This window comes from Scyliorhinus torazame, chromosome 17 (genome assembly GCF_047496885.1).
Source record: "Scyliorhinus torazame isolate Kashiwa2021f chromosome 17, sScyTor2.1, whole genome shotgun sequence".
NCBI lineage: Eukaryota > Metazoa > Chordata > Chondrichthyes > Carcharhiniformes > Scyliorhinidae > Scyliorhinus > Scyliorhinus torazame.
In genome coordinates, this window is record NC_092723.1 from 57,841,231 (window position 1) to 57,865,568 (window position 24,338).

Genomic DNA, 24,338 nt, shown 5'->3' on the forward strand with positions numbered 1-24,338 from the left:
GCACACAAATAGCAATGTAATAATGACCGGGTAATCAGCTTTATTGTTATTAGTCAAAGGATAAATTTTGACTGGAACATCAGAGAAAATTTCCCTACTCGGAGGGCAAAAATTCCATGGTCTAGAAATCCTTAAAGTTAGTTGAATTTAGAGATTTTGAAGTAGTGTCTTGCATCCCTTCCACAGCCTGATTGCTTTGTGTAGGAGAGCATAATCAATGCTTATAAGCACTTGAGAGGAACATTGATCACAGCAGTAATTAGGCCAAGGTGGGAAAGGTTGCTGTTATTGCTGCAAATCCATTTACAGTTTTGTCCAAGAACTGAAAACGCGTAAGGCTGTAGATACTGCGTTCTGTCTATGGCTGATGGACTCCTGGTGGAAGTGAACCAGTCAAATTGGATCCACAGTCAGATGGCAGGTTTTGAATCTGTCTCGATGATCTGCAAAGGTGAGGTAGAGCATAAAATTGAACCGGTTTGTCCGATCAAAATCATCTAAAAGAAACCTTACTCCCACTGAACTGAACATGATTTTGTACTGCTGTTACACCATGTACTTTTATACTCTGACCTCAGAAACCAGTGAGGAGTTAATATTTTATTTAACTAAGCATTCATTGCTGGTTACTTTTTGCACATTGTAAAATATACCTCCCAGTTTCAAAACCAATGCATTAAAGCAGTGTTAATTCACTGTGTTAAATAAGAACAAAAATTCTGGAAATACCAAGCTGGTTTTGTGACACCTGTGGAGTGAGAAATCGAGTTCATGCTTCAGGTCAATGACCTTTTGATTAATCTACAATCAAATTGAAACCATTGACAGAAAACTGTGCAGTACCAACATAATTTCTGATGCATGTGCATGTGATCTAACATATCGCTGCCGATAATGGTGATGCTGTGACCAAAGAGAGTCCACACATCAGAAAGAGGATTTCAACCAGTGCCGCCAATGATGGCATAAACACAAAGGGACTCGTCATTGGAAGTGGCCATGTCTCTTCATGTCCGACGGGATGAGGGCCTGAAGTGCTCAGATTTTCCCCCACAACACCAACAATAACTCGCCTTTATCAGCTTTAACATAGTGAAAAGTTTCAATTTCCTTCATGAGCGCCATCAAACAAATTGACCCATAAAATAGTTTGTGTTTTGGTCCTGCGCGTATTTTTATTGGCTTTTCAGGAGAATATATTGCTGTCAATGAATGAATCTACAACTGAAAGAATACCTGAGCGTACACATATATTGAAGAGCACTTGCTTTTCTTTCAGACTGTGACCGATGAGGTACTGTATCATGACTTGGCGAGTGTGAGTTTGTAGAATTCACTGTTAAATAGGGAGGGATTCTCTTTCCACCCACGTGGCATGTTTCCCGACAGCGGAGGCGGCTCGCCATTGGCTACCCACGAGACCTTCCGGTCACATTGTTTTTTTTGTGTTTTGAAAAAAAAAATTTAGAGTACTAAATTCATTTTTTCCAATTAAGGGGCAATTTAGTGTGGCCAATCCACCTACCCTGCACATCTATGGGTTGTGGGGGCGAAACCCACACAAACACGGGGAGAATGTGCAAACTCCACACGGACAGTAACCCAGAACCGGGATCGAACCTGGGACCTCGGCGCTGTGAGACAGCAGTGCTAACCACTGCGCCACATGCTGCCCTAATGTCTACATTGTTTTGCGTAGCTCACCAATCTCATCTCTGGGCAACCCGCTGCGGACGGTTGTCTTGGGCGACGCCGGAAGGTCCTGCCAGTGGGAAGGGCAGGAAAACCCCACTGCCAATGAAGTGCTTGAGGTGATTAGCATCAATGCATTTACAGGAAAGTTAGATAAATAGATAATGATGAAAGGAACAGAAGGATGCCTTGATAGGGGGAGATGAAGTAAGGCTGAGAGGAAGCTTATGTAGGACATGACCTGTTAATCTGAGTGCTGTAAAACTCTATTTTTTATACATCTGCCTTTTGGCAGCAATTTTGATTCCTTTTTAATTAATGAAGCAATTTAAGTCTTGGTCCAAAGTTTGAAGTGCTCCATTTCGATAGCTTTTTGAGTGATTGATAGTAAATTTATATGCACAATTGGATCTTCACAAACACTAATTATTTTCGCACAACTGAAATGATGAGGACCCTCATCTAGTTCTGGTTTCTATAATGCATAGTTAGTTTTGCATAGGACATTTTGTGTCTGTATAATATTTCATCTCCTAACCCAAGTTCAAATGAATCGTGCTGTTAAAAACAGGACACAGAAAAAATACTGCAGTTCTTGTCAATTTAGGTAAAACGGTCGCTATTAACTCTCTAGCTGAAGGTTCACTTCCATTAATAATAATTGTGGGTACCACAAACGGTTAGAATTTACTTTGCTGGTAAGCAGGGCTTTCATCGCGAGAAATTAAAGGTAAAGATTATTTTCTGTCTGCATCCAAAGATACTTCATACAAAGGGTAATTAGCCCATTAAAAGTTTTCCTCATATTTATATTTATGTACTTTTTAGTTAGTGGGGGATATTTTGCTGGTTCGCATTTTGTTATCATTTTTAAAATAAATTTCAAGTACCCAATTGGTGTGGCCAACCCACCTACCCTGCACATCATTTGGGTTGTGCGGATGAGGCCCACCCAACCATGGGGAGAATGTGCAAACTCCACATGGACAGTGTCCTGGGACCGGGATTCGAACCCGAGTCCTCAGTGCCGTGAGGCTGCAGTGTTAACCACTGTGTGTCGCCGTGCATTTTTGTTATCATTAGTAAACGCAGATTTATGTTTACCATTAGCCAATCCAAATTGATATGTGATATTGTGGCACAACATTTCATCCAGTGATCTGACTATGGCAAGTGAGGGCAAAATGTCATTCTTGGGTCAAACAACTCTACCGGGCACAGATTACCAAAATAAAGTTCATCATCCGCATGTGTCACGCACAATCTGTTCATTGACACTACAAGGAAATCTGAAAGACACTATCATACAACTCGCACCGTGACACCCAGTGAAGTTACATATCACTTGACCATTAACAAACACTTTGGTTAACCGCCAGTGTAAGATTTCCTGTCACCTTGATGTTACAAGTGTAAGTCACTCATGTATTTTATGATTTGTGAGGGTCCTTCCTGTTTTATTCCTTAATTTTCCTCTCTTATTTTTGCCATTACATTTTTGATCCATGAATGATTTATAGACTTGTGTCGTTAAGGCAGCCTGTATCTTTAATTCAAACAGAAGAAAGCAGTAACCTGAGCCTTTTAATTCAAAGAGAAGTATCCGGAATGCTGTGTTGATTTAGACTGGTGATTGTAGACTGGCTGGCATCAGTGATAACTCGGTTTGATTGATTTGGCTCCTGGCCAATTAACCTGCCTTGTAATAGGATCTGATCCCAGTGGAATGTTTTCAGAGTCACAAAGTTCCAGTTTGGTTACAGTTTTGATTCTGGCAGCCTGGATGAAAAGATCTAACTAACTATTCCAAAAAGATCTAACTAATTCTCTCTAAAAGGCCACTGTGAAGGTTGACTCCATCAGGTCTGAATACCACTCTCTTGAGACCGCAGAGGCCTGAAGTCAAACAATGAGCTGAAGGCAAGGCTTGATGTGAAATAAAGTGTCTCTCCAGAAAGATATCGGCTTAAAGGCGAACCTTGAGCTGAAGGCCCAGTCAGATGAGAAATAACGTGTTACTCCAGAAAGCCTGCTGCCTGTGAGTGCTGTGTTTTCTAACTTGCGGGGACCCTGAATGAATGACTTCACAAGACCATTGCCACCTGTAAACAAGAGACTTTAATCAGCAAGCTTGCTGTGAGGAAAGTATGCTAAAGAACCAATATCTGAAGCAGAGACTTATCTTTTGAACTTCACCAGGATTATTCCCCCACCCACCGTGTTTGCCTCTCTTGTGCTTGTATGGGGGTAGAGGGTGGGGCAGTTAAAGTGGGAGTCAAGGGTTAGGTGATAGTTAACCAGTTGTATTCACTACATTTTTCCATGATAGTTGTTAGAAATAAATAGTAATTGTGATTAAACTTACAAACCTGGAGACTGTAATTGTTGGGCAGCCAAGGGCCAAAGACTTTGGGTATTTTTCTGATAGGAATTATGGTTAATTCACTTGTGCTATGATTTTGGGATGAGTGGGTCTGGAATTAACAACGCACTTGCTTCGGGTGACAGATTTTTTTAAAAAAAACTATTTAATTAAACAACCTTGGTGAATGTAAATTGCACTCCAATGCAGCTGTACTATTCTAATTTAAAAAGAGGAAATACTCAAAAAGAGTTTTTTAAAAAAGTAAGACCGTTCTGAACATGATGCAAACTAGGGAGCACCTCCCAATCGTTCGGCCTCAATTATTTTTACATTGAACAACCTAGGTTAGGAACCAACTTTATGGAGCAGTAAATCATCAACACAATAAAGATCAAATGAGATGCATCATGGCTCAAAGGCTAGATAAAGATAAGGGTGATGGGCGTCATGATATGCTGACATGCAGATAATGATATACAGACAGGCAGCTAATGAACACCGAGAACAGGATATGACCAATGAGCAGACAGGAAACTCAGAGGTGGTATCTCACTATAAAAGGCACCAGGCATTCACACTATAGAGTGAGTCAGGGTGTATGTACAGTATCACACCTCCAGCACGTGGCTAAGAGCTGGTCTGGTTCAGTCAGACAGAGTAACCACACTTGGGGTAGCAGAGAGTCGAACTCATAGATAACTGTGCTACTGGTGCAATGAATCAGATTGAACTAACTTCAAGGTCTGGAGTATCTTTTGGTTAAAGCTGCATCCAGTTGCAGCCTGTGTTATCCCAGCGTACATAACAGATCATGCTACCAGGAGACTGCTTAATCTAGGTGGTTTACCTCGGTCCGTTCCGTGACGACCATCGATCCCGGCACCATGGAGAAGATTCGGGCTCCTCACCAGCTCAGGACCTCCGGCAATCTCAGTGCCAGCTGGCGGACATTCAAGTGTTATGGGCCAGGGTTTAGACAATCAAAAGTATATCATGGAGTTCACCTGACCCACAACTTATAACAGATTGTGGTATGGGGAGCACAGGTATGGTACAGCAGAAAATGGACCAGTGGTTTTTAAAACAAAACAAAGTTTATTCTATGAACTCCAGTTAACCTTTTTAAAACAAACAGTGAATATCTTAGCAACCATTAATTCAAATACACCCCCCCAAAGAATAAAACACTAAGCAATCTGTATGCTGTTCTTTTAACACCCAAAACTTAACAAACCTCTAAACAGGAGCACATCAGGGTTTACATTCAATATTAAATCATTTATAATTCTGAATTCACCAACTGATTAAGATAGTCTTTGGATGGCAGACTTCAGATGCAGCTCCCTGAAAAACACAGACACACGCAAGCTCTTCTCAAACTGAAACTAAAAAGCAGAAGTGGAGCACACTGTGACATCACTCCAGTAACTTGAGCAGCTCCATTTCTTAAAGGTACATTTCTTATACACCCATTTCTTCAAGGGTACTCTCACATGACAAGCAAACGTTTCTGCTGTACATCGAAGCTTCAGACCTCGTGGGTGCGTCTGATGCAAGGAAGATCGCGCTTCTCCTCTCAACTGCAGCGGATCAAGCCATCCTATTCTTCAACTCTTTTCACTTCACCGAAGGCCAGGACAAGACAAAGTTTCAGACCATCCTGGACAAGTTTGACAGTCACTGTGAAGTGGACACCAATGAAATCTTCGAGCGCTACGTATTCAAACAGTGTCTACAAAGTAAAGATGAATCTTTCAACACCTTCTCAACTAACCTCCGCCTGCTAGCGCTGTCCTGCAACTTTGGTGATATTGCTGACTCCACGATCAGAGACCAAATCGTTTTTGGAGTTCACTCTGATCCTCTTGAGAGAGCAGCTACTGAAAATCAAGCATATGACCCTGCCAGTCGCGATTGAAACATGCACAGTGTATGAGCAAGCCAAAAATCTCTATGCCATGTACAAATGGCTGAAAATGAGAAACTTGCCTCCCACGAGGCAGTGTGTGTGCAGGCCATCTCCCAGATGCAGCGCCTCAGCATTGATGAAAGCGGCCATTTCGCGCGCGCTTCCCAGGGCCCACGCAAAACAATTATCACCTTGTTATCTTTAAACAACCACTTCGGGTTCACAATGAGCCCAGATACAAAACAATTATCACCTTGTTATCTTTAAACATTTTATAGATTGTACATCGCTATTTGTAAGCGTTTTGCCATTTATACATGGCCACAGTCAAAGAGGTTTAACAGGTTGTAGGCAGCCGGAAGGTAATATCGATTGTCCCTTTGTTTTAGGAAATGGCCCAAGACATTCGTATTAGTATATCATTGTGTACACCATGGCTGAAGTCAGCTTTATTCAAGTGGTGTCCCGCATTTATGTATGTCTTAATCTTCCTTTGTCCTGGATCTGTTCCTATCTGTCCTACTGGCACCCCGCTGGACTTCGGGCATCAGTTATGTCTGCTTTATTCTCTGTGTCTCGATCTTGTGTGTCAGGCAGCCATCTTCTGTGCCAAGTGCCCTTTTGAACCATTTCCCACTTCACTGCCATCTACTCGTCTCCAACCGGAGCACCCATGCACGGTTGCGTTTTGAAATTGTCAAGCCAGACAGGGCATCCCTACTTGGCACACATGCCTGCAAGCAGCTGAACCTTGTGCAGCGGGTTTACACAACGACATCCTCCAATGTGGATGTTCAGGCCGGCACTGACGACATCCTCGCTCCGTATCCGGATGTATTCGACGGGATGGGCACGCTGCCATATCGATACAAGATTCTGCTGCGACCTGATGCCAAGCCAGCGGTCCACGCACCACTCCGGGACCCGGCTCCGCTGAGGGAGCGCCTGAAGGCACAGCTCCAGGATCTTCAGCAACAGGGCATCATTTCCAAGGTAACCAAACCGACTGACTGGGTCAGCTCGATGGTCTGTGTTAGAAAGCCTTCTGGAGACCTGCACATCTGCCTTGATCGCAAGGATCTCAATAAGAATATAATGCGTGAACACTACCCCATCCCGAATCGGGAGGAACTCACCAATGAGATAGCACAGGCAAGTCTTTTCACCAAGTTAGATGCGTCACATGGATTTTGGCAAATCCAGCTGGAAGAGTCCAACAGAAGGCTCTGTACCTTCACACCGTTTGGCATTGTCTCGGCATCGGAGATCTTCCATTGTGTCATGGAGCAGGTGATGGAGGGCATTGAAGGGGTTCGTGTGTACGTACACGACATCATCATATGGTCCACGACCCCTGAATAGCATGTTTCCCGTCTCCAGCAGGTATTCCGCCGTGTCCATGCCAATGACTAAAGCTGAACTGGACCAAATGTTGCTTTGGCATGTCGACACTCCAGTTCCGAGGTGACCAGATTTCTCAGCAGGGCGCGTGCCCGGATACAGACAAGGTCAAGGCTATCGAAGCCACGAAGGTTCCTGAAGACAAGAAGGCGGTGTTGCGCTTCCTGGGCATGGTCAATTTTCTGGGCAAGGCCCTATGAAACCTGGTGAAAAAGTCCACTGCCTTTGAGTGGAAGGCAGCACATCAGGCAGAGTGGTTGGAGCTGAAAGCCAAGCTCACCACTGCACCCGTCTTGGAATTTTTCCACCCAGACAGGGAGACCAGGATCTCGACAGATGTGAGCCAGGATGGCATCGGTGCAGTGCTGCTTCAACGCAATGACTTCATCCTGGGCAGCGGTAGCCTACACATCGAGGGCCATGACGCCCACCAAAACAAGGGATGCGCAAATAGAGAAGGAATGCCTGGGTCTTCTCACTGAAATTCTCAAGTTTCACGACTATGTCTACGGCCTGCCGACATTCACTGTCGAGACAGATCATAGGCCTCTGGTCCACATTATCCACAAGGACCTGAACGACATGACGCCTCGGTTGCAGCGCATCCTCCTCAAACTCAGAAGGTACGACTTTGACTTATTGTGTACACGCCTGGCAAGGAGCACATCATCACTGATGCATTGTCCCACTTCATCACATTGCCTAGTGAACCACTGGAAATCATCCGGCAGATTGAATCACAGGTGCAGCTGTGTGCTAGCACCCTCCCAGCATCTGATGAGAAGGTGGTTCGTATCCGCAAGGAAACAGCCAAAGACCCCCCTCTTGCAGCGTGTCATGCACCACCTCGCCAATGGCTGGCAGAAAGGACAGTGCCCTCAATTTTACAATGTAAAGGATGACCTGACGGTGATTGATGGTATCCTTCTGAAGCTGGACCGGATTGTCATTCCACTCAGTCTCCAGAGCTTGGTGCTCCGCCAAATCCATGAGGGACACCTGGGTGTTGAGAAGTGCAGGCGCAGGGCCAGGCAGGCTGTCTACTGGCCCAGTATTAGCCAGGACATCTCGAACATGGTCCTCAACTGTGCGACCTGTCAACGCTTCCAGCCAGCGCAGAGCAAAGAGTCGCTCCAGCAGCATGAAATCGAGACTTCCCCGTGGTCCAAGGTTGGCATCGACCTCTTTTGTGCGAATGGATGTGACTACGTGTTGATTATTGACTCTCTCTCCAATTACCCTGAAGTCGTGAAGCTCTCAGACCTCACATCTCGGACCATCATCAAGACCTGTAAGGTGACGTTCTCCAGGCATGGTATCCCACTCACTGTCATGAGTGACAATGGCCAGCGCTTCAACTGCCACGAGTGGTCTATGTTTGCCAAGTCATACTATTTCAAACATGTCGTTTCCAGCCCACACTATCCGCAGTCCAATGGGAAGGTTGAAAAAGGGGTGCACATTGTGAAACTGCTCATCTGCAAGGTCACGGATTCTGCTTCTGACATCTACCTTGTGCTGCTTGCGTACAGGATGACCCCACTGTCCACTGGCATGTCGCCGGCTCAACTGATGAACAGGGACCTGCGGATGACACTTCCAGCCATACACTTGCCCAACCTGGATCACCTCCCGGCGCTGCAGAAGGTGCAGCAGCTCCGAAACCAGCAAACGCAGGGCTATGATGCTCATGCCACTGATTTGCCCGTGTTATGCCTGGCAGACACTGTCAGGATCAAGATACCGGATGGTGGTTGGTCTGCTCCAGCTGTCATTGTTCGACAAGCTGCGCCCCGCTCGTATGTTGTACATATGGCTGATGGTTCTGTTGTGCGACGAAACAGACGGGCACTGGATTGGATTGGATTGGATTGGATTTGTTTATTGTCACATGTACCGAGGTACAGTGAAAAGTATTTTTCAGCGAGCAGCTCAACAGATCATTAAGTACATGGGAAGAAAAGGGAATAAAAGAAAATACATAATAGGGCGACACAACAAATACAATGTAACTACATAAGCAGTGGCATCGGATGAAGCCTACAGGGTGTAGTGTTAATGAAGTCAGTCCATAAGAGGGTCATTTAGGAGTCTGGTGACAGTGGGGAAGAAGCTGTTTTTGAGTCTGTTCGTGCGTGTTCTCAGACTTTTGTATCTCCTGCCCGATGGAAGAAGTTGGAAGAGCAAGTAAGTCGGGTGGGAGGGATTTTTGATTATACTGCCCGCTTTCCCCAGGCAGCGGGAGGTGTAGATCGAGTCAATGGATGGGAGGCAGGTTCGTGTGATGGACTGGGCGGTGTTCACGACTCTCTGAAGTTTCTTGCGGTCCTGGGCCGAGCAGTTGCCATACCAGCCTGATAGGATGCTTTCTATGGTGCATCTGTAAAAGTTGGTAAGAGTCAATGTGGACATGCCGAATTTCCTTAGTTTCCTGAGGAAGTATAGGCGCTGTTGTGCTTTCTTGGTGGTAGCGTCGACGTGAGTGGACCAGGACAGATTTTTGGAGATGTGCACCCCTAGGAATTTGAAACTGCTAACCATCTCCACCTCGGCCCCGTTGATGCTGACAGGGGTGTATACAGTACTTTGCTTCCTGAAGTCAATTACCAGCTCTTTAGTTTTGCTGGCATTGAGGGAGAGATTGGTGTCGCTACACCACTCAACTAGGTTCTCTATCTCCCTCCTGTATTCGGACTCATCGTTATTCGAGATCCGGCCCACTATGGTCGTATCGTCAGCAAACTTGAAGATGGAGTTGGGACCAAGTTTTGCCACGGAGTTGTGTGTGTACAGGAAGTAGAGTAGGGGGCTAAGTACGCAGCCTTGCGGGGCGCCGGTGTTGAGCTGCGCAAAGCTGCCTGCCCGCAACCGCTTTCTTCTCCATTTCCGTCCGTTGTTTTGCCACCTCCTGATACCCCGAACTACGAGGCCACCAGTCAGGCTTCCATCCCACCTGTCAAGGCACCGTCGTCTCCACCACCTCCTCTCCAGTGGTCGATAAGGATTAGACACAAGCCCCAAAGACTTATGAACATTTGTTTTGTTTGCTATGTTCTGTTTTCTCACATTAGACAGCTGTCTTCACATGTAAATACGTTCACATATGCCACCACTTGTAAATATGTTAATATATGCTACCACATGTAAGTACATTCCCATAAGTCAACAAAACATTTTTTTAAAAGGGGAGATGTCATGATATGCAGACATGCATGCAGATAATGATATACAGATAGGCAGCTAATGAACACAAAGAACAGGACATGACCAATGAGCAGGCAGGACACTCGGGGGTGATATCTCACTATAAAAGGCACGAGGCACTCACACTCCGCCTCTTTCCACTGATGAAATATCTACAGAGTGAGTTAGGGTGTATGTACAGCATCACACCTCCAGCACATGGCTAAGAGCTGGTCTGGTTCAGTCAGACAGAGTAACCACACTTGGGGTAGCAGAGAGTCGAACTCATAGAGAACTGTGCACCTGGTTCAATAAATCAGATTGAACTAACTTCAAGGTCTGGAGTGTCTTTTGGTTAACACTGCATCCAGTTGCAGCCTGTGTTATCCCAGAGTACATAACACATCAATGGGTACTTTTGTTGTGCTGCTTCAAAGTGATACTAGATGTTTACAGCCTTCTCTGAAGCTGCAAACAAAATGGTTGCCTGGGAAATTATGTTCATACTGATGAGTCATTCACCATAAACCTTCAGCTGCAGGCATGTTTTATTTTAGAATAAGAATCCACAAAACCTTATTCACTGTAAAAGTCATATAAGTGAGAGATTTCATTCCTCCAGTACCACACATACAATCGGAATATTGCTTTTTCGTCTTTAAAATTACCCCTTACCATTTAACTTTAGAGTATCAATTCTTTTTAGATTTTCAAACTTTCTGGTTAAATATATTTCAATCAGGAAACTCACGTTTTAGGGCAGCACAGTGGTTAGCATTGCTGCCTCACGCCGCCGAGGTCCCAGGTTCGATCCCGGCTCTGGTTCACTGTCCGTGTGGAGTTTGCACATTCTCCCCGTGTTTGCGTGGGTTTCACCCCCACAACCCAAAGATGTGCAGGCTAGGTGGATTGGCCACACTAAATTGCCCCTTAATTGGAAAAAATGAATTGGGCACTCTTAAATTTATTTTAAAAAATTAAACTCGAGTTTTCTAATTAACTGCAACTCTCATTCTCTGCCTAAAAGGCTACCATGTCGCTGATCCATGCAGTTGAATTTGCCACCTTTCCCAAGATAGATTGCCAAGATGGACATTCGGTTTTCTGCTTTAGCACCCCATGTTTTGTTTCCGTTTTCACAAGAATTTTTTTAACGTACTAATTCCTGTCTGCTCAGGAATACTCTCAGGTAATGAATGGACGGAATTTCAAGAACTATTTTGCATTAAAATTAATGGTGGCTTGTTTCGTGGACCATAACAATGGATTGAAATGGTATAATTCCCTACCAGTGGTAAACTCGGGCAGAGATGAGTATAAAGTAGTTGGTTGGCTCATCCATTATTATGATTTGTGATATTTCAATTCAAAAGCCACAAAGTTCTTCAGCTTAGAGCCAAAAACTAGGTGGATGGAAGTCAGCGGAATGGAGCAATAGATCCCAGAATGGGCCATAGATCCCAGTGCCCCCCCCCCCCCCCCCCCCCCGCCCCAAGGCCACAGATTGCCCTGCACTAGACTTAAGTCCAGTACCATTATAACTGTTGAGAATCCACTTAAAGTTTTTGCATACACATCCTGACCCGCAGGAGAGGCCAAGCCAAATGAAATTACCCCGTTATAGGCTACTGTGTATAGTAATTGTTCATTGACTTATTACAATTATCCAGCAAAGCTTTATAATTATATATAAGAATATGTTTCTTTTTTTAGCCCTTCTTCTACTTTCTGTTCTTGGTTTGCAGCCCCATGTCTACATGAGTTCAGTCAGACTGCATTCCTCCCCACATGTACAAATGGAGCAAACTCATGAGAAATTTACATTTCAATAACTTCTGTTTAATCCATTAGAAAAAGATGGAGCAAAAAGAGAGAATGTTAAAAGTGTTAGGAAAACAAAGGTAGTTTTAAGGGATTTATATTTGTATTGGTAAACATTATAAATAAGGTATAGTTTTAAGTGGGTTTAATTTAATGTTTCTGTGCCTGGAAGGGCAAAATCTATGGTTAGATACATAGAACATACAGTGCAGAAGGGAGGCCATTCGGCCCATCAAGTCTACACCGACTCACTTAAACCCTCACTTTCACCCTATCTCCGTAACCCAATAACCCCTCTTAACCATTTTGGACATTTAAGGGCAATTTAGCATGGCCAATCCACCTAACCTGCACATCTTTGGACTGTGGGAGGAAACCGGAGCACCCGGAGGAAACCCACGCAGACACTGGGAGAACGTGCAGACTCCGCACAGACAGTGACCCAGCGGGGAATCTACCCTGGCGCTGTGAGGCCACAGTGCTATCCGCTTGTGCTACCGTGCTGCCATGCTGGACAATGGTGTGGTACTTGTATGTGTGGGGTTTGGCTAAGTTCCAACTCCATTTTTATTGTGCTCAGAGAAGGCTATGATGTGAAGAAATAACAAAAGGCATGTGGGTGTTGTGCTTTGAAGTTTTAGTTCAGCTAATTTGATGGCAGTTGGAGATAGGTAGTGAGAGAGAAGGTAGTTCTCACTGCTCCACTAGACGCAGTTGATCTAGATGGCTACAGAGGAAACATCTCTCTCAGCTTTGCTGGAAAGAAAGCCATATCATGGAGTACTGGTTAAGAAATTAAGTACAGAAATTAGGAAACTAGAGAAATGAAGAGAGGAGCCCAAGAACTCTGGTTTTAAGTGAACAGAGACCAAAGTATGGTTCAGAATAATTCAAGGAAGAGTAAGCAAAGTTTTCTGAGATAAAGAGACAATTGTAGTAACCAGATTTAAAGTGGGACAGCAGCCTTTTTAAGGTAAAACAAGCATCTGATGCCATTTTAACATAGTCTGGCAATCGAGAGTGTGATGAATGCAAGAATTGTTATATATTATCTCTTTTATATTTGTGGCAGTGATGTTATTTTAAAAGTTCTGGTTTAAAATACATACATGCAGTGTGTTTACTTTAAGCAATCACGAAGGAGTCATAAAAGTGAAGTAAGCATTGCTTTTAACTATTTGCTTGTTTACATACAGCTGGCTAATGGAATACTGTTTATAGAAAGGAGGTTCCTGGGGTGTAGATAATTTGAGGGAGTAATGTTTAGTCGTAGCTAAGCAAATCCTGGGACATCTTGGTAAGATACAGATGATGTAATTAATGGGAGGAGAAAGGTCTGTCTGTAGCTTTGCAGTCTGCTGAAAGATTTTAAGTAGAACTGCAGTTTGCCGTAGGATTTGAGTCCGCCAACACAGAAGGACTTTCAGGATGTTGCTGAAAGGGGTCTCTCGCCAAAAGTCTGCACAGAGAACAGCAAATAACTCTGATTGCTAACTTTATTTATCAGTGGATTTTGAATGTATTGGGTTCCTTTGTTGGAATATACATAGTGCAGGTGTAGGGCGTAAGGTAAAGATTTTTCTTCTATTTATTTCAATTTTTATGGGATATGGGCTTCACTGAAAGAACACTGCAGCATTTGTTGCCCATCCCTAATTGCCTTTGAGAAGGTGGTGGTAAGCTGCCTTCTTGAAACGCTGCAGTCCATGTGGTGTAGATACGCCTCCTGTGCCATTAGGGAGGAGGTTCCAGGATTTTGACCCAGTGACAGTGAAGGAACGCCGATGTGTTTCCAAGTCGGGATGGTTGGTGAGTGACTTGGAGGGGAACCTCCAGGTGGTGGTGTTCTCCTGTATCTGCTCTAGATGGGAGTGGTTGTGGGTTTGGAAGATGCTGCCTAAAGAGCCTGGGTGAGTTCCTAGAGTGACTCTTGTAGATGGTACACACTGCTGCTACTGTACGCCGGTGGTGGAGGGATTGAATGATTGTGGAAGGAGTGGCAACCAAGCGGGTGCTTTGTCCTGGATGGTGTTGAGCTTCTTGAGTGTTGTTGGAGCTACACTCATCCAGGCAAGTGGGGAGTATTCCATCACACCCCTGACTTGTGCCTTGTAGATAGTGGACAGGCTTTGGGAAGTCAGGAGTTGAGTTACTCGCCGCATGATTTCTAGTCTCTGACCTGCTTTTATAGCCACAGTATTAATATGGCTAGTCCAGTTTAGTTTGTGGTCAATGGCAACCCCCAGAATGTTGATAGTAGGGGATTCAGTGATGATAATGCCATTGAATGTCAAGGTGCAAATTTTTGATTTTTTTCTTATTGGATATGGTCATCGCCTGGCACTTGTGTGGCACAAACATTACTTACCACTTGTCAGCCCAAGCCTGGATATTGTCCAGGATTTGCTGCATTGGCATGTGGACTGCTTCAGTGTCTGAGGAGTCACGAACGGTGCTGAACATTGTGCAATCATCAGTGAACATCCTCACCTCTGACCTTATGTTGGAAGGAAGGTCATTGATGGAGCAGCTGAAAATGGTTGGGCCTAGGACAATACCTTGAGGAACTCCTGCAGTGATGTACTGGGACTGAGATGACTGTACTCCAACCACCATAACCATCTTCTTTGTGATGGGTAAGATTCTAATCAGTGGACTGTTTTCCCCCTGATTTCCATTTACTCTCACCTCACTTCTGGAGTTCATCTCTTTTGTCCATGTTTGAACCAGGGCTGTAACGAGGTCAGGAGCTGAGTCACCCTGGCGGAACCTAAACTGAGCGTTAGTGAGCAGGTTATTGCTAAGTAAGTGCCGTTTGATAGAACTATTGATGACCTCTTCCATCAGTTTACTGATGATTGAGAGTAGACCTGATAGGGAGGTATTTGGCCGGGTTGGATTTGTCCAGCGTTATACAGCATATACCTGGGCAATGTTCCACATTGCTGGGTAGATAACAGTGTTGTAGCTGGAACAGCTTCTCTAGGTGTATGGTACGATCTGGAGCACAAGTCTTCAGTAATATTGTCACGACCCATAGTCTTTGCAGTATCCAGTGCCTTCAGCCATTTCTTGATAACACGTGGAGTGAATCGTATTGGCTAAAGACTGACCTCTGTGATGCTGGAGACCTCTTGAGGAGACCGAGATGGATCCTCCACTCGGCACTTCTGGCTGAAGATTACTGCGAATGCTTGATCTTGTCTTTTGTACAGATGTGCTGGGCTCCTCCATCATTGAGGATGGGGATATTTGTGGAGCCTCCTCCTCTGGTGAGTTATTTAATTGTCCACCACCATTCACGGCTGGATGTGGCAGGACTGCAGAGCTTGGATCTGACCTATTGGTTGTAGGATTGCTTCGGTCTGTCACTTTCTGCTTGTGTTGTTTGGCATGCAAGTAGTCCTGTGTTGTAGTAGCATCACCAGGTTGACACCTCATTTTTTCAGTGTGGCTGGTGCTGCTCCTGGCATGCTTCCCTGCACTCTTCAACTAGGGTTGATTCCCTGGTTTGGTGATAATGGTAGAGTGGGGGATAGGCCAGGCTTGAGGTTACAGAATGTGACGAGTACAATTCTGGTGCTGCTGATTACCAACAGCGCCTCATGGATGCCAATTTTGAGCTGCTGTATCTGTTCAGAATCGATTTCAGTTAAGCACGAATGTAGTGCCACACAACACAATGTGAAGATAGGACTTTGTCTCCACAAAGTCTGTGTGGTGGTTTCTCCTAGCGATTACTGTCATGGACAGATGCAGCTGCGGCCGGCAGGTTGGTGAGGATGAGGTCCAGCATGTTTTTCCCTCCTGTTGGTTCCCTCACCACCTGTCGCAGACCCAGTCTAGTAGGACTTGGCCAGCCCTTGGTCAATGGTGGTGCTACCAAGCCACTATTCGTGAAGTCCCACACCCAGAGTACATTCTGTGCTTCCTCCATATGGTGCTCAACATGGAGGAGTACTGATTCATCAGCTGAGGGTGGAAGGTATGTGATAATCAGCAGGATGTTCCCGTGCCCATATTTAGCCTGAAGCCATGAACTTCATGGGGTCCAGAGTCGATGTTGAGGATTTCCAGGGCCAGTCCCTCCCGACTGGATACCACTGTGCCTCCAGCTCTGTTCGGATGGGTGATAGTGTCTGGGACGTTATCTGTTGAGCCTGATTCTGTCAGTATGCTATGTCAGCTGTTGCTCGACTAGTCTGTGAGACAGCGCTCCCAAATTTGGCACAAGCCAGATGTTAGTAAGGAGGACTTTGTAGGATCTACAGGGTTGGGTCTGCCTTTGTTGTTTCCAGTGCCTGGGTGTTGCCAGGTGGTCCTTCTGGTTTCTTTCCTTTTTCTTGACTTTGATGCAACGGAGTGCCTTGCTAGGCCATTTCAGAGTGCATTTAAGAGTCAACCACATCGATGTGGAGTCACATATAGGCCAGACCAGGTGAGGACTGCAGATTTCTTTTCCCAAAGGACATTAGTGAACCAGCTGTATTTATTTTACAACAATCGACAATGGTTTTATGGTTTTTCCAATTTTCAAACTTTTCATGTTTAACAAATGTCTTATCATGTGTTAGAACTAATCAGCAGTCCTGTAACTCTATTCCTCCATGTTTTATTTTATTTTTTAAGTAAAAGTTACGGTCTTTTGAACCAGGGTTCCATTCTGGAATTTTTCCATCCAGTTATAACTGGGACCATAACAACACCCCCCACACCAGCGGCTTCCTAGGCAGCAGGTGGCCTTAAAATTATTTGAGATGACTTTCCCACTGAACTGTTGCCTACCCGATCTCTCCACTATTTTACTTTGGAAGGACAAAGGTTGGTTGGCCATCCTGGACTCAGCCAAGTGGTTAACTAATAACCACTTAAATGCCATTTCTCAATTTTCTTCAGATTTCAGGGGTGAGAGGAAAGCTAAAAATTGACCCTGCTCAGGCCTTGGGAGGGAAGGGGGTGGTGCCCCCTTCAATAGTCGCCTTTTAACATTGGGCACCTTCCCCTGGGTCTACCTGCTGCGAGTGCTTCTGACCACCCTTGGCCTCTCCAGCAACACTCTTTATCCCACCCGGAGACGCCAAAAGCTTACCTGGCCTTGGACTTTGGGGGGGGGGGGGGGTATTTAGGCTTCAGGGAACCAAGACCTGGCCACTAAAATTTCTGGCGCTGCTGGGACTAGAACTTCCAGTCAATCCAATTGGTTGACAGCTCTCTTCAGATGGGACTTCCTGGCAATTGGGGCTGGAAATGCTGCCTCCAACCAATTAATGCTCTTTGGAGTGCATTGTCACCCACGTCTCAGATGGCAAGGAGTGAAACCCCACCATCCACAAAGTCCTGACTGTATATGTGGGGCAGCACGGTAGCACAGTGGGATTGGATTTGTTTATACAGTGAAAAGTATTTTTCTGCGAGCAGCTCAACAGATCGGTAAGTACATGGGAAGAAAAGGGAAGAAAAGAAAATACATAATAGGGCAACACAAGGTATACAATGTCTTAGAATTAAATTTTAAAAGATTAGAACGAAAATAAATTAAGTAAAAAGTGGATCTGTTGGGGAGAGCTCGCAGAGAGTCGCCTCGCTCCAGCGCCATCTTGGAAGCACACCTTGGGTAGCACTGTTGCTTCACAGCTCCAGGGTCCCAGGTTCGATTCCCGGTTTGGGTCACTGTCGGTGTGGAGTCTGCACATCCTCCCCGTGTCTGCGTGAGTTTCCTCCGGGTGCTCTGGTTTCCTCCCACAAGTCCCAAAAAACATGCTGTTAGGTAATTTGGATATTCTGAATTCTACTCAGTGTAGCTGAACAGGCACCGGAATGTGGCGACTAGGGGATTTCCACAGTAATTTAATTGCAGTGTTAATGTAAGCTTACTTGTGACAATATAGATTATTATATTCCTGCAACATTACATCTGACTTTGTTAAAAGTTTCTCCGCTCCTACATTTGGTGTGTTATTTACAATGACCAGTCAATTTATAATTTACAGAGTATATAGTGACAAGAACTCTTTGCTGTATCCTTAGATTGTGCAGGTTAAAATACTCTCCCGATCATAGGGACATGGGATTTGTTTACAGGAATGGTCAATGCTTGATGTAAAACCCAACAACATATCACTGACCAATCTTGGCAGGAGGGCCATTAACTGTCTGAAGACAATGTAATATTATTACTAATACCATCAATATTCTATTTCCAACATGGGTAGGCTTTTTCCTAGTGTCAGTGCTGGGAGGTCCTTGCAGAATACTGCATAGTATTTGTATTATACTGTTACACACTGGTTGTTAACACTGTGACACTTCCAATTATTCATTCACTCAGCTGGCTGCTATTTCCATTCTGTAAGTTAGACCGGAAAATAAAATCAACAGATAGGGTTTCCGCTGCTGCTGTTAAATGTCTTTCTTACAGGGAAGGCTTTAGACCAGTTACAATGCCGAATGGTATGTCTCAAGCAAATTCCCATTTCCTGTGTCCAACATGATATTAAACGTCCCTCGATATTAGCTGACCTGTTTTCATGACAAGGTGCTGCAGGCGGTAGATGGCAATTGGGCTTGACGGAGTGTGTAGAGATGCTTCCGTCAAAACCTTGCATTGAAAACAAGGGAAATATCCCTTTCTCCCTCTCCTGCCGGCATTCATTTTGGCAGGAGTATGGTTTGGGTAGCCTACCGGTGGGGAGAGACAGCAGGTGCCTACTGAGAGCTCACCCAAATAGCCATTTATTCGCGGTAAGCCTGGGCACTGGGCATCAACGAGTTATTTCCTGTGGGGCTGAAGGGGATGGCCACCATTGCAGCTACGTGCAGTCTTCTCACCTCCTGTCTATGCATGTGCTGTTTGTAGTGCAAAGCACCAAGAGTGAGCAAAGTAAGTTGTTGTCTGCCCAGCCCCTCCGTATGAAGGAACACTGCAGCCATCAATAGGGCCTGTTGTTTAGATGTAGTACTCAGATCACAGGTCTGGCTCCGGCCTTCTAACCTGACGCCGAACAAAGATAATTGGCTACCAGGTAGTGCATTTACAAATAAATCCACCGGGGAGTGGTCTATCCACCCCCCAACCCCCCTTAATAATTTCTGATTATATTTTGCTTCGAATAGTTCGGCACACTTTTCTGAATTTTGTCAATTCATTATTAATCAACTGAACAAACAGCATCTGCTGCCTGTTTGGTAATTTGGGAAGGGACATGGTGCAATCAGCTTGAAGAGAAATGGAAGCTCCAACTGAATTTTTGTTTTTGTAGCGTGGTAGATTTTGGATGGCGAACATTTCAGTGCTGTATGAAATCTGTAGCAATTACATATTTCATCTGGTGTTTTATCATGAATGCCAGTAACACTCTGTAATTGATTGCAAATTGAGTTTTTACTCAGGAGAGCTCTAATTAGTCTCCTTTAATGGAGTGTACACTTCTCTGCTGAACAATCCTTTTTCATAGACAGTATATGAGGCATAGTGTGTCTTGCAGAATTAGTAGTTGGTGTGTTTGTATTGGACGATCATGCTGACAGGGAGGAAGCTCCAATCAATGCAAATTCGCAACCCCCATCTTCAATGAGCTTCTCCTGCAGATGTTTCGTTTTATTCATTCATGGGATGTGGGCATCGCTGCACTTATTGCCCTTCTTGGGAGGGCACAAGAGTCAACCACAATGTCTGGAGTCACATGTAGGCCAGACCGGATAAGGACAGCAGATTTCCTTCCCTAAAGGGGCGGCACGGTGGCACAGTGGTTAGCACTGCTGCCTCACAGCTCCAGCATCCCAGGTTCAATTCCGGCCTCAGGACTGTCTGTGTGGAGTTGGCACTTTCTCCCCGAGTCTGCATGGGTTTCCACCGGCCGCTCCGGTTCCTTCTCACAGTCCAAAGATGTGCAGGTTAGGTGGGTTGGCTATGCTAAATTGCCCTTTAGTGTCCAAAAGGTTAAGTGATGTTACTGGGTACAGGGATAGGGTGGAGGGTGCTCTTTCCAAGGGCTGGTGCAGATTTGATGGGCCGAATGGCCTGCTCCTGCACTGTAAATTTGATGATTCTATGATAAAGGACATTTAGTGAACCAGAGAGGCTTTTGCGACAATCGTCGATTGTTTCATAATCATCAGATTTTAATTTTTATTGAATTCAAATTTCACCATCGGCCGTGGTGGGTTCGAAAACCAGGCCCCTAGATTACTAGTCCAATGATACTACCATTACACCACCGTCTCCTCCCCCCCCCCCCCCCCTCTCTTTATATGAGGGGCGGGATGTTGTTCAGGACTGGAGCTAGGGGAATTGAGTTGATCAGAGGGTACACGTTGATGATACACATTGTAGTGTTGAGCGGTGTATCAAAACAACTGGCATAGGATCAGTTGTGCTGGAGGCACAATGCCCTGCAGTCGAGTAGACGATGACAAGAGCAGAGGTCCTCCAGGTTTGAGCATCTGCACCTCATGAAGAGATAGCACGTTTGCTGAGGAGGTTGTTTCATGTTTTGACCATTGCTGTCTTGCTCAGATGTTTTTGTATGTTAGTGTTCGGTCAAGGTTAACATCAAGAACAGCGGTATTTTGTTCGTGATTCAGTCTCTTGCCATTCAAGGAGATGTTGCTTTGCTGCTGGCTGAAGGCACCATGTCTTGCAGTCGTTGACCAGCTTTGCAACATCATTGTTTAATGGGTCTGAGTTCCACTCCAGAGACTTAAATACAAAATCTAGTCTAATGTCAGTACAGTGAGGCTAGTTAACTCCATTAGTTAGGTGGCTAGTTAACTCCATTAGTTAGGTGGCTAGTGTGTAGTTCAGAAAAATGGCAACAACCGAGTGTTTGATTCCTGGGGCGAAATTCTCCCCCAACGGCGGGATGCCCGCCGACTGGCGCCAAAGCCGGCGCCAATCAGACGGGCATCGCGCCGGCCCAAAGGTGCGGAAGGCTCCGCGGAAATGAGGTGCATGCGCGGGAGCGTCAGCGGCCGCTGTCAGTTTCCCGCGCATGCGCAGTGGGGAGAGTCTCTTCCGCCTCCGCCATGGTGGAGGCCGTAGCGGAGGCGGAAGTGAAAGAGTGCCCCCACGGCACAGGCCCGCCCGCGGATTGGTGGGCCCCGATCGCGGGCCAGGCCACCGTGGGGGCACCCCCCGGGGTCAGATCGCCCCGCGCCCCCCCCCCCCCCCAGGACCCCGGAGCCCGCCCACGCCGCCTGGTCCCGCCGGTAAATACCAGGTTTGATTTACGTCGGCGGGACAGGCAATTCCTGGGCGGGACTTCGCCAACCGGCGCGGCCCGATTCCCGCCCCCGCCCAATCTCCGGGAGTGGAGATTTCGGCGGGGGCGGGATTCACGGCGGCCAACGGCCATTCTCCGACCCGGCGGGGGGTCGGAGAATGACGCCCTTGATCTGACTGAGGTAGGTCTGGGATCTGGGGCGTCATTCTCCGCCGGCGGGTGTCTCCGTTCTGCCGGCGCCCGGGGGTTTCCCGACGGCGTGGGGGTGCCCCACAATGGGAAACCCCATTGACCGGCCGGTGTTACGGAGACTCCCGCCGGCCGGTCGGCGCAGAAATGTGGCGGGGCGGGTAGGAGAATTTCGCCCCAGGGGCGGGATTCTCCGAACCCCCGCCAGCTGCTCTATTCCTCCGCGCCGGCCGGTGTAGCGTTCCGCAATGGCCAGCGTGGAGAAGAACCCCCCCCCTGCGCATGCGCTCGGATGACACCAGCACACGCTGGTGCTCCCGCGCATGCGCCAACTCACACCAGCCGGCATGGCGCCAAGCCCCTTCGGCCCCGGTTGGCGCGGTGCAAACAACTCCGGCGCACCTTCGGGGCGGCCCTACGCCGGAGTGGGTCACGCCACTTCTTCGCACCGGGTTGCCCGCCCCGCCGGTTCACGGAGAATCCCGCCCCTACTTCCTCGACCTGCTGCTGAGAGTGCTAGGCAATGGTAAACCACCAAAAGTGAGCCAAGACGATGGCTCGGGATGAAGTATTAGCAGGCAATGGGGTAAGGACCTGCTTTGTGCAGAGCATGCATTGACATGTTAGTGTAATGTCGAGGGAGTGCGGGACTGTCAGAAGTGCTGTTAAACTGATGAGACGCTTTTTGGATGGACTGACGTTTCCAAGGGTGGGTAGGGAGCTGGTAAATGGGCTGGGGACCCCTATGAGAGCCTAAGAAATAGTTGAGGGCTTGAAGATGATGCAGTCGGGTAACGACCCGGGGCCGGACGGGTATCCGGTGGAATTCTATAAGAAGTTCTCGGGGATTTTGGGGCTGTTGCTGGTCAAGGTTTTCAGTGAGGCAAGGGACAGAGGGGCGCTGCCCTGACGATGTCACAGGCCACTATTTCGTTGATATTGAAGCGGGAAAGAACCCGGAGCTATGCGGGTCATATAGGCCGATCTCACTGCTTAATGTGGACGCCAAGTTGCTGGCCAAAATGTTGGCCTCCTGGATTGAAGATTGTGTGCCGGATGTGATTATGGAGGATCAAACCGGGTTTGTCAAGGGCAGGCAGTTGGTGGCAAATATAAAAAGGCTGCTCAATGTGATTGGGATGCCCCCGGAGAGTAGGGAGGTTGAGGGGGTTGTGGCAATGGATGCGGAAAAGGCGTTCGACTGGGTGGAGTGGGACTATCTATGGGAGGTGCTGGGACGATTTGGGTTCGGTAGGGGCTTTATCGACTGGGTCAGGCTGTTGTATCAGGCCCTGGATGCTAGTGTGAGGATGAATCGGATGACCTCGGACTATTTTAGACTGTACCGGGGGACAAGACATGGGTGTCCCCTCTCCCCACTGCTGTTTGCGTTAGCTATAGAGCCCCTGGCAATTGCTCTGAGAGCTTCAAGGGGCTGGTTCGGGGGGGGGGGGGGGGGGGGGGCGGAACATAGGGTCTCGTTGTACGCGGACGACCTGCTCTTATACGTATCAGATCCAGGGGCAGGGATGGACGAAATTATGGAGATTTGGGGGGAATTCGACCGGTTTTCAGGGTATAAACTGAATATGACAAAGAGTGAGATGTTTGTAGTCCAGGCGAGGGGTCAGGAGGGTCGGCTGAGGGAGCTGCCGTTTAGGTTAGTAGGGGACAGTTTCAGGTACTTAGCGATACAAGTGGCGCGCGACTGGGGCCGGTTACACAAGTTGAACTTGTCCCGGTTGGTTGAACAGATGAAGGGTGAGTTTCGGAGATGGGATGCGCTTCCGCTGTCGTTGGCTGGGAGGGTGCAGATGATCAAAATGACGGTCCTGCCGAGATTTTTATTCGTATTTCAGTGTCTCCCAATTTTCATCCCGCAGTCCTTTTTTAAGAAGGTTAATAAAATCATCCTGGGCTTTGTGTGGGTGGGTAAGTCCCCGCGCGTGAAGAATCATAGAGGTGATGCTTGCGTGGACTCTGGGGGGGAGGGTGGGCTTGCGCTACCGAATTTTAGTAATTATTATTGGGCGGCTAACATAGCCATGATTAGGGAGTGGGTGGTGGGGGCGGAGTCGGTTTGGGAGCGGATGGAGGCAGCTTCGTGTAGGGGCACCAGTCTGGGGCCGTTGATAACGGCACCTCTGCCGTTCCCGCCGACGAGGCACTCCACCAGCCCTGTGGTGGTGGCGGCGGCCTTGAGGATCTGGGGGTCAGTGGAGGAGGTACGCTGGAGCAGTGGGAGCATCGGTCTGGTCCCCAATATGTGCCAATCACCGGTTTGCCCCGGGGAGCTTGGATGGGGGGTTCCGAGTATGGCGAAGGGCAGGAATTGAGAGGATCGGGGACCTGTTTTTAGAGGGGAGCTTCCCTAGCTTGAGGGCTCTGGAGGAGAAGTTTGGGTTGGCAAGTGGGAGTGAATTTAGATATTTATAGGTGCGGGACTTTCTGCGCAGGCAGGTATCGTCCTTCCCACTCCTGCCACTAAGGGGGATCCAGGATAGGGTAGTGTCTAGGGGATGGGTGGGAGAGGGGAGTGTCTCGGACATCTACAAAT

The 24,338-nt window shown here is 46.9% G+C and overlaps 2 protein-coding genes across 5 annotated transcripts in view; one reads left to right on the plus strand and one right to left on the minus strand.

Annotated features, from left to right (window-relative positions):
* Nucleotides 1-24,338, plus strand: part of LOC140393884 (alpha-1,3-mannosyl-glycoprotein 4-beta-N-acetylglucosaminyltransferase C-like) — a 241,478-nt gene that overhangs the window by 171,784 nt on the left and 45,356 nt on the right. The gene's annotated exons all lie outside the window — the stretch shown is intronic.
* The window catches only part of LOC140393885 (tetraspanin-18B-like), a 243,541-nt gene continuing 219,250 nt past the window's right edge, over nucleotides 48-24,338 (minus strand). Inside the window, exon 8 of the mRNA XM_072480465.1 lies at nucleotides 48-443. Within this exon, the coding sequence (XP_072336566.1) occupies nucleotides 411-443 (33 nt within the window). The 3' untranslated portion in view covers nucleotides 48-410. The remainder of the gene's footprint in view (nucleotides 444-24,338) is intronic.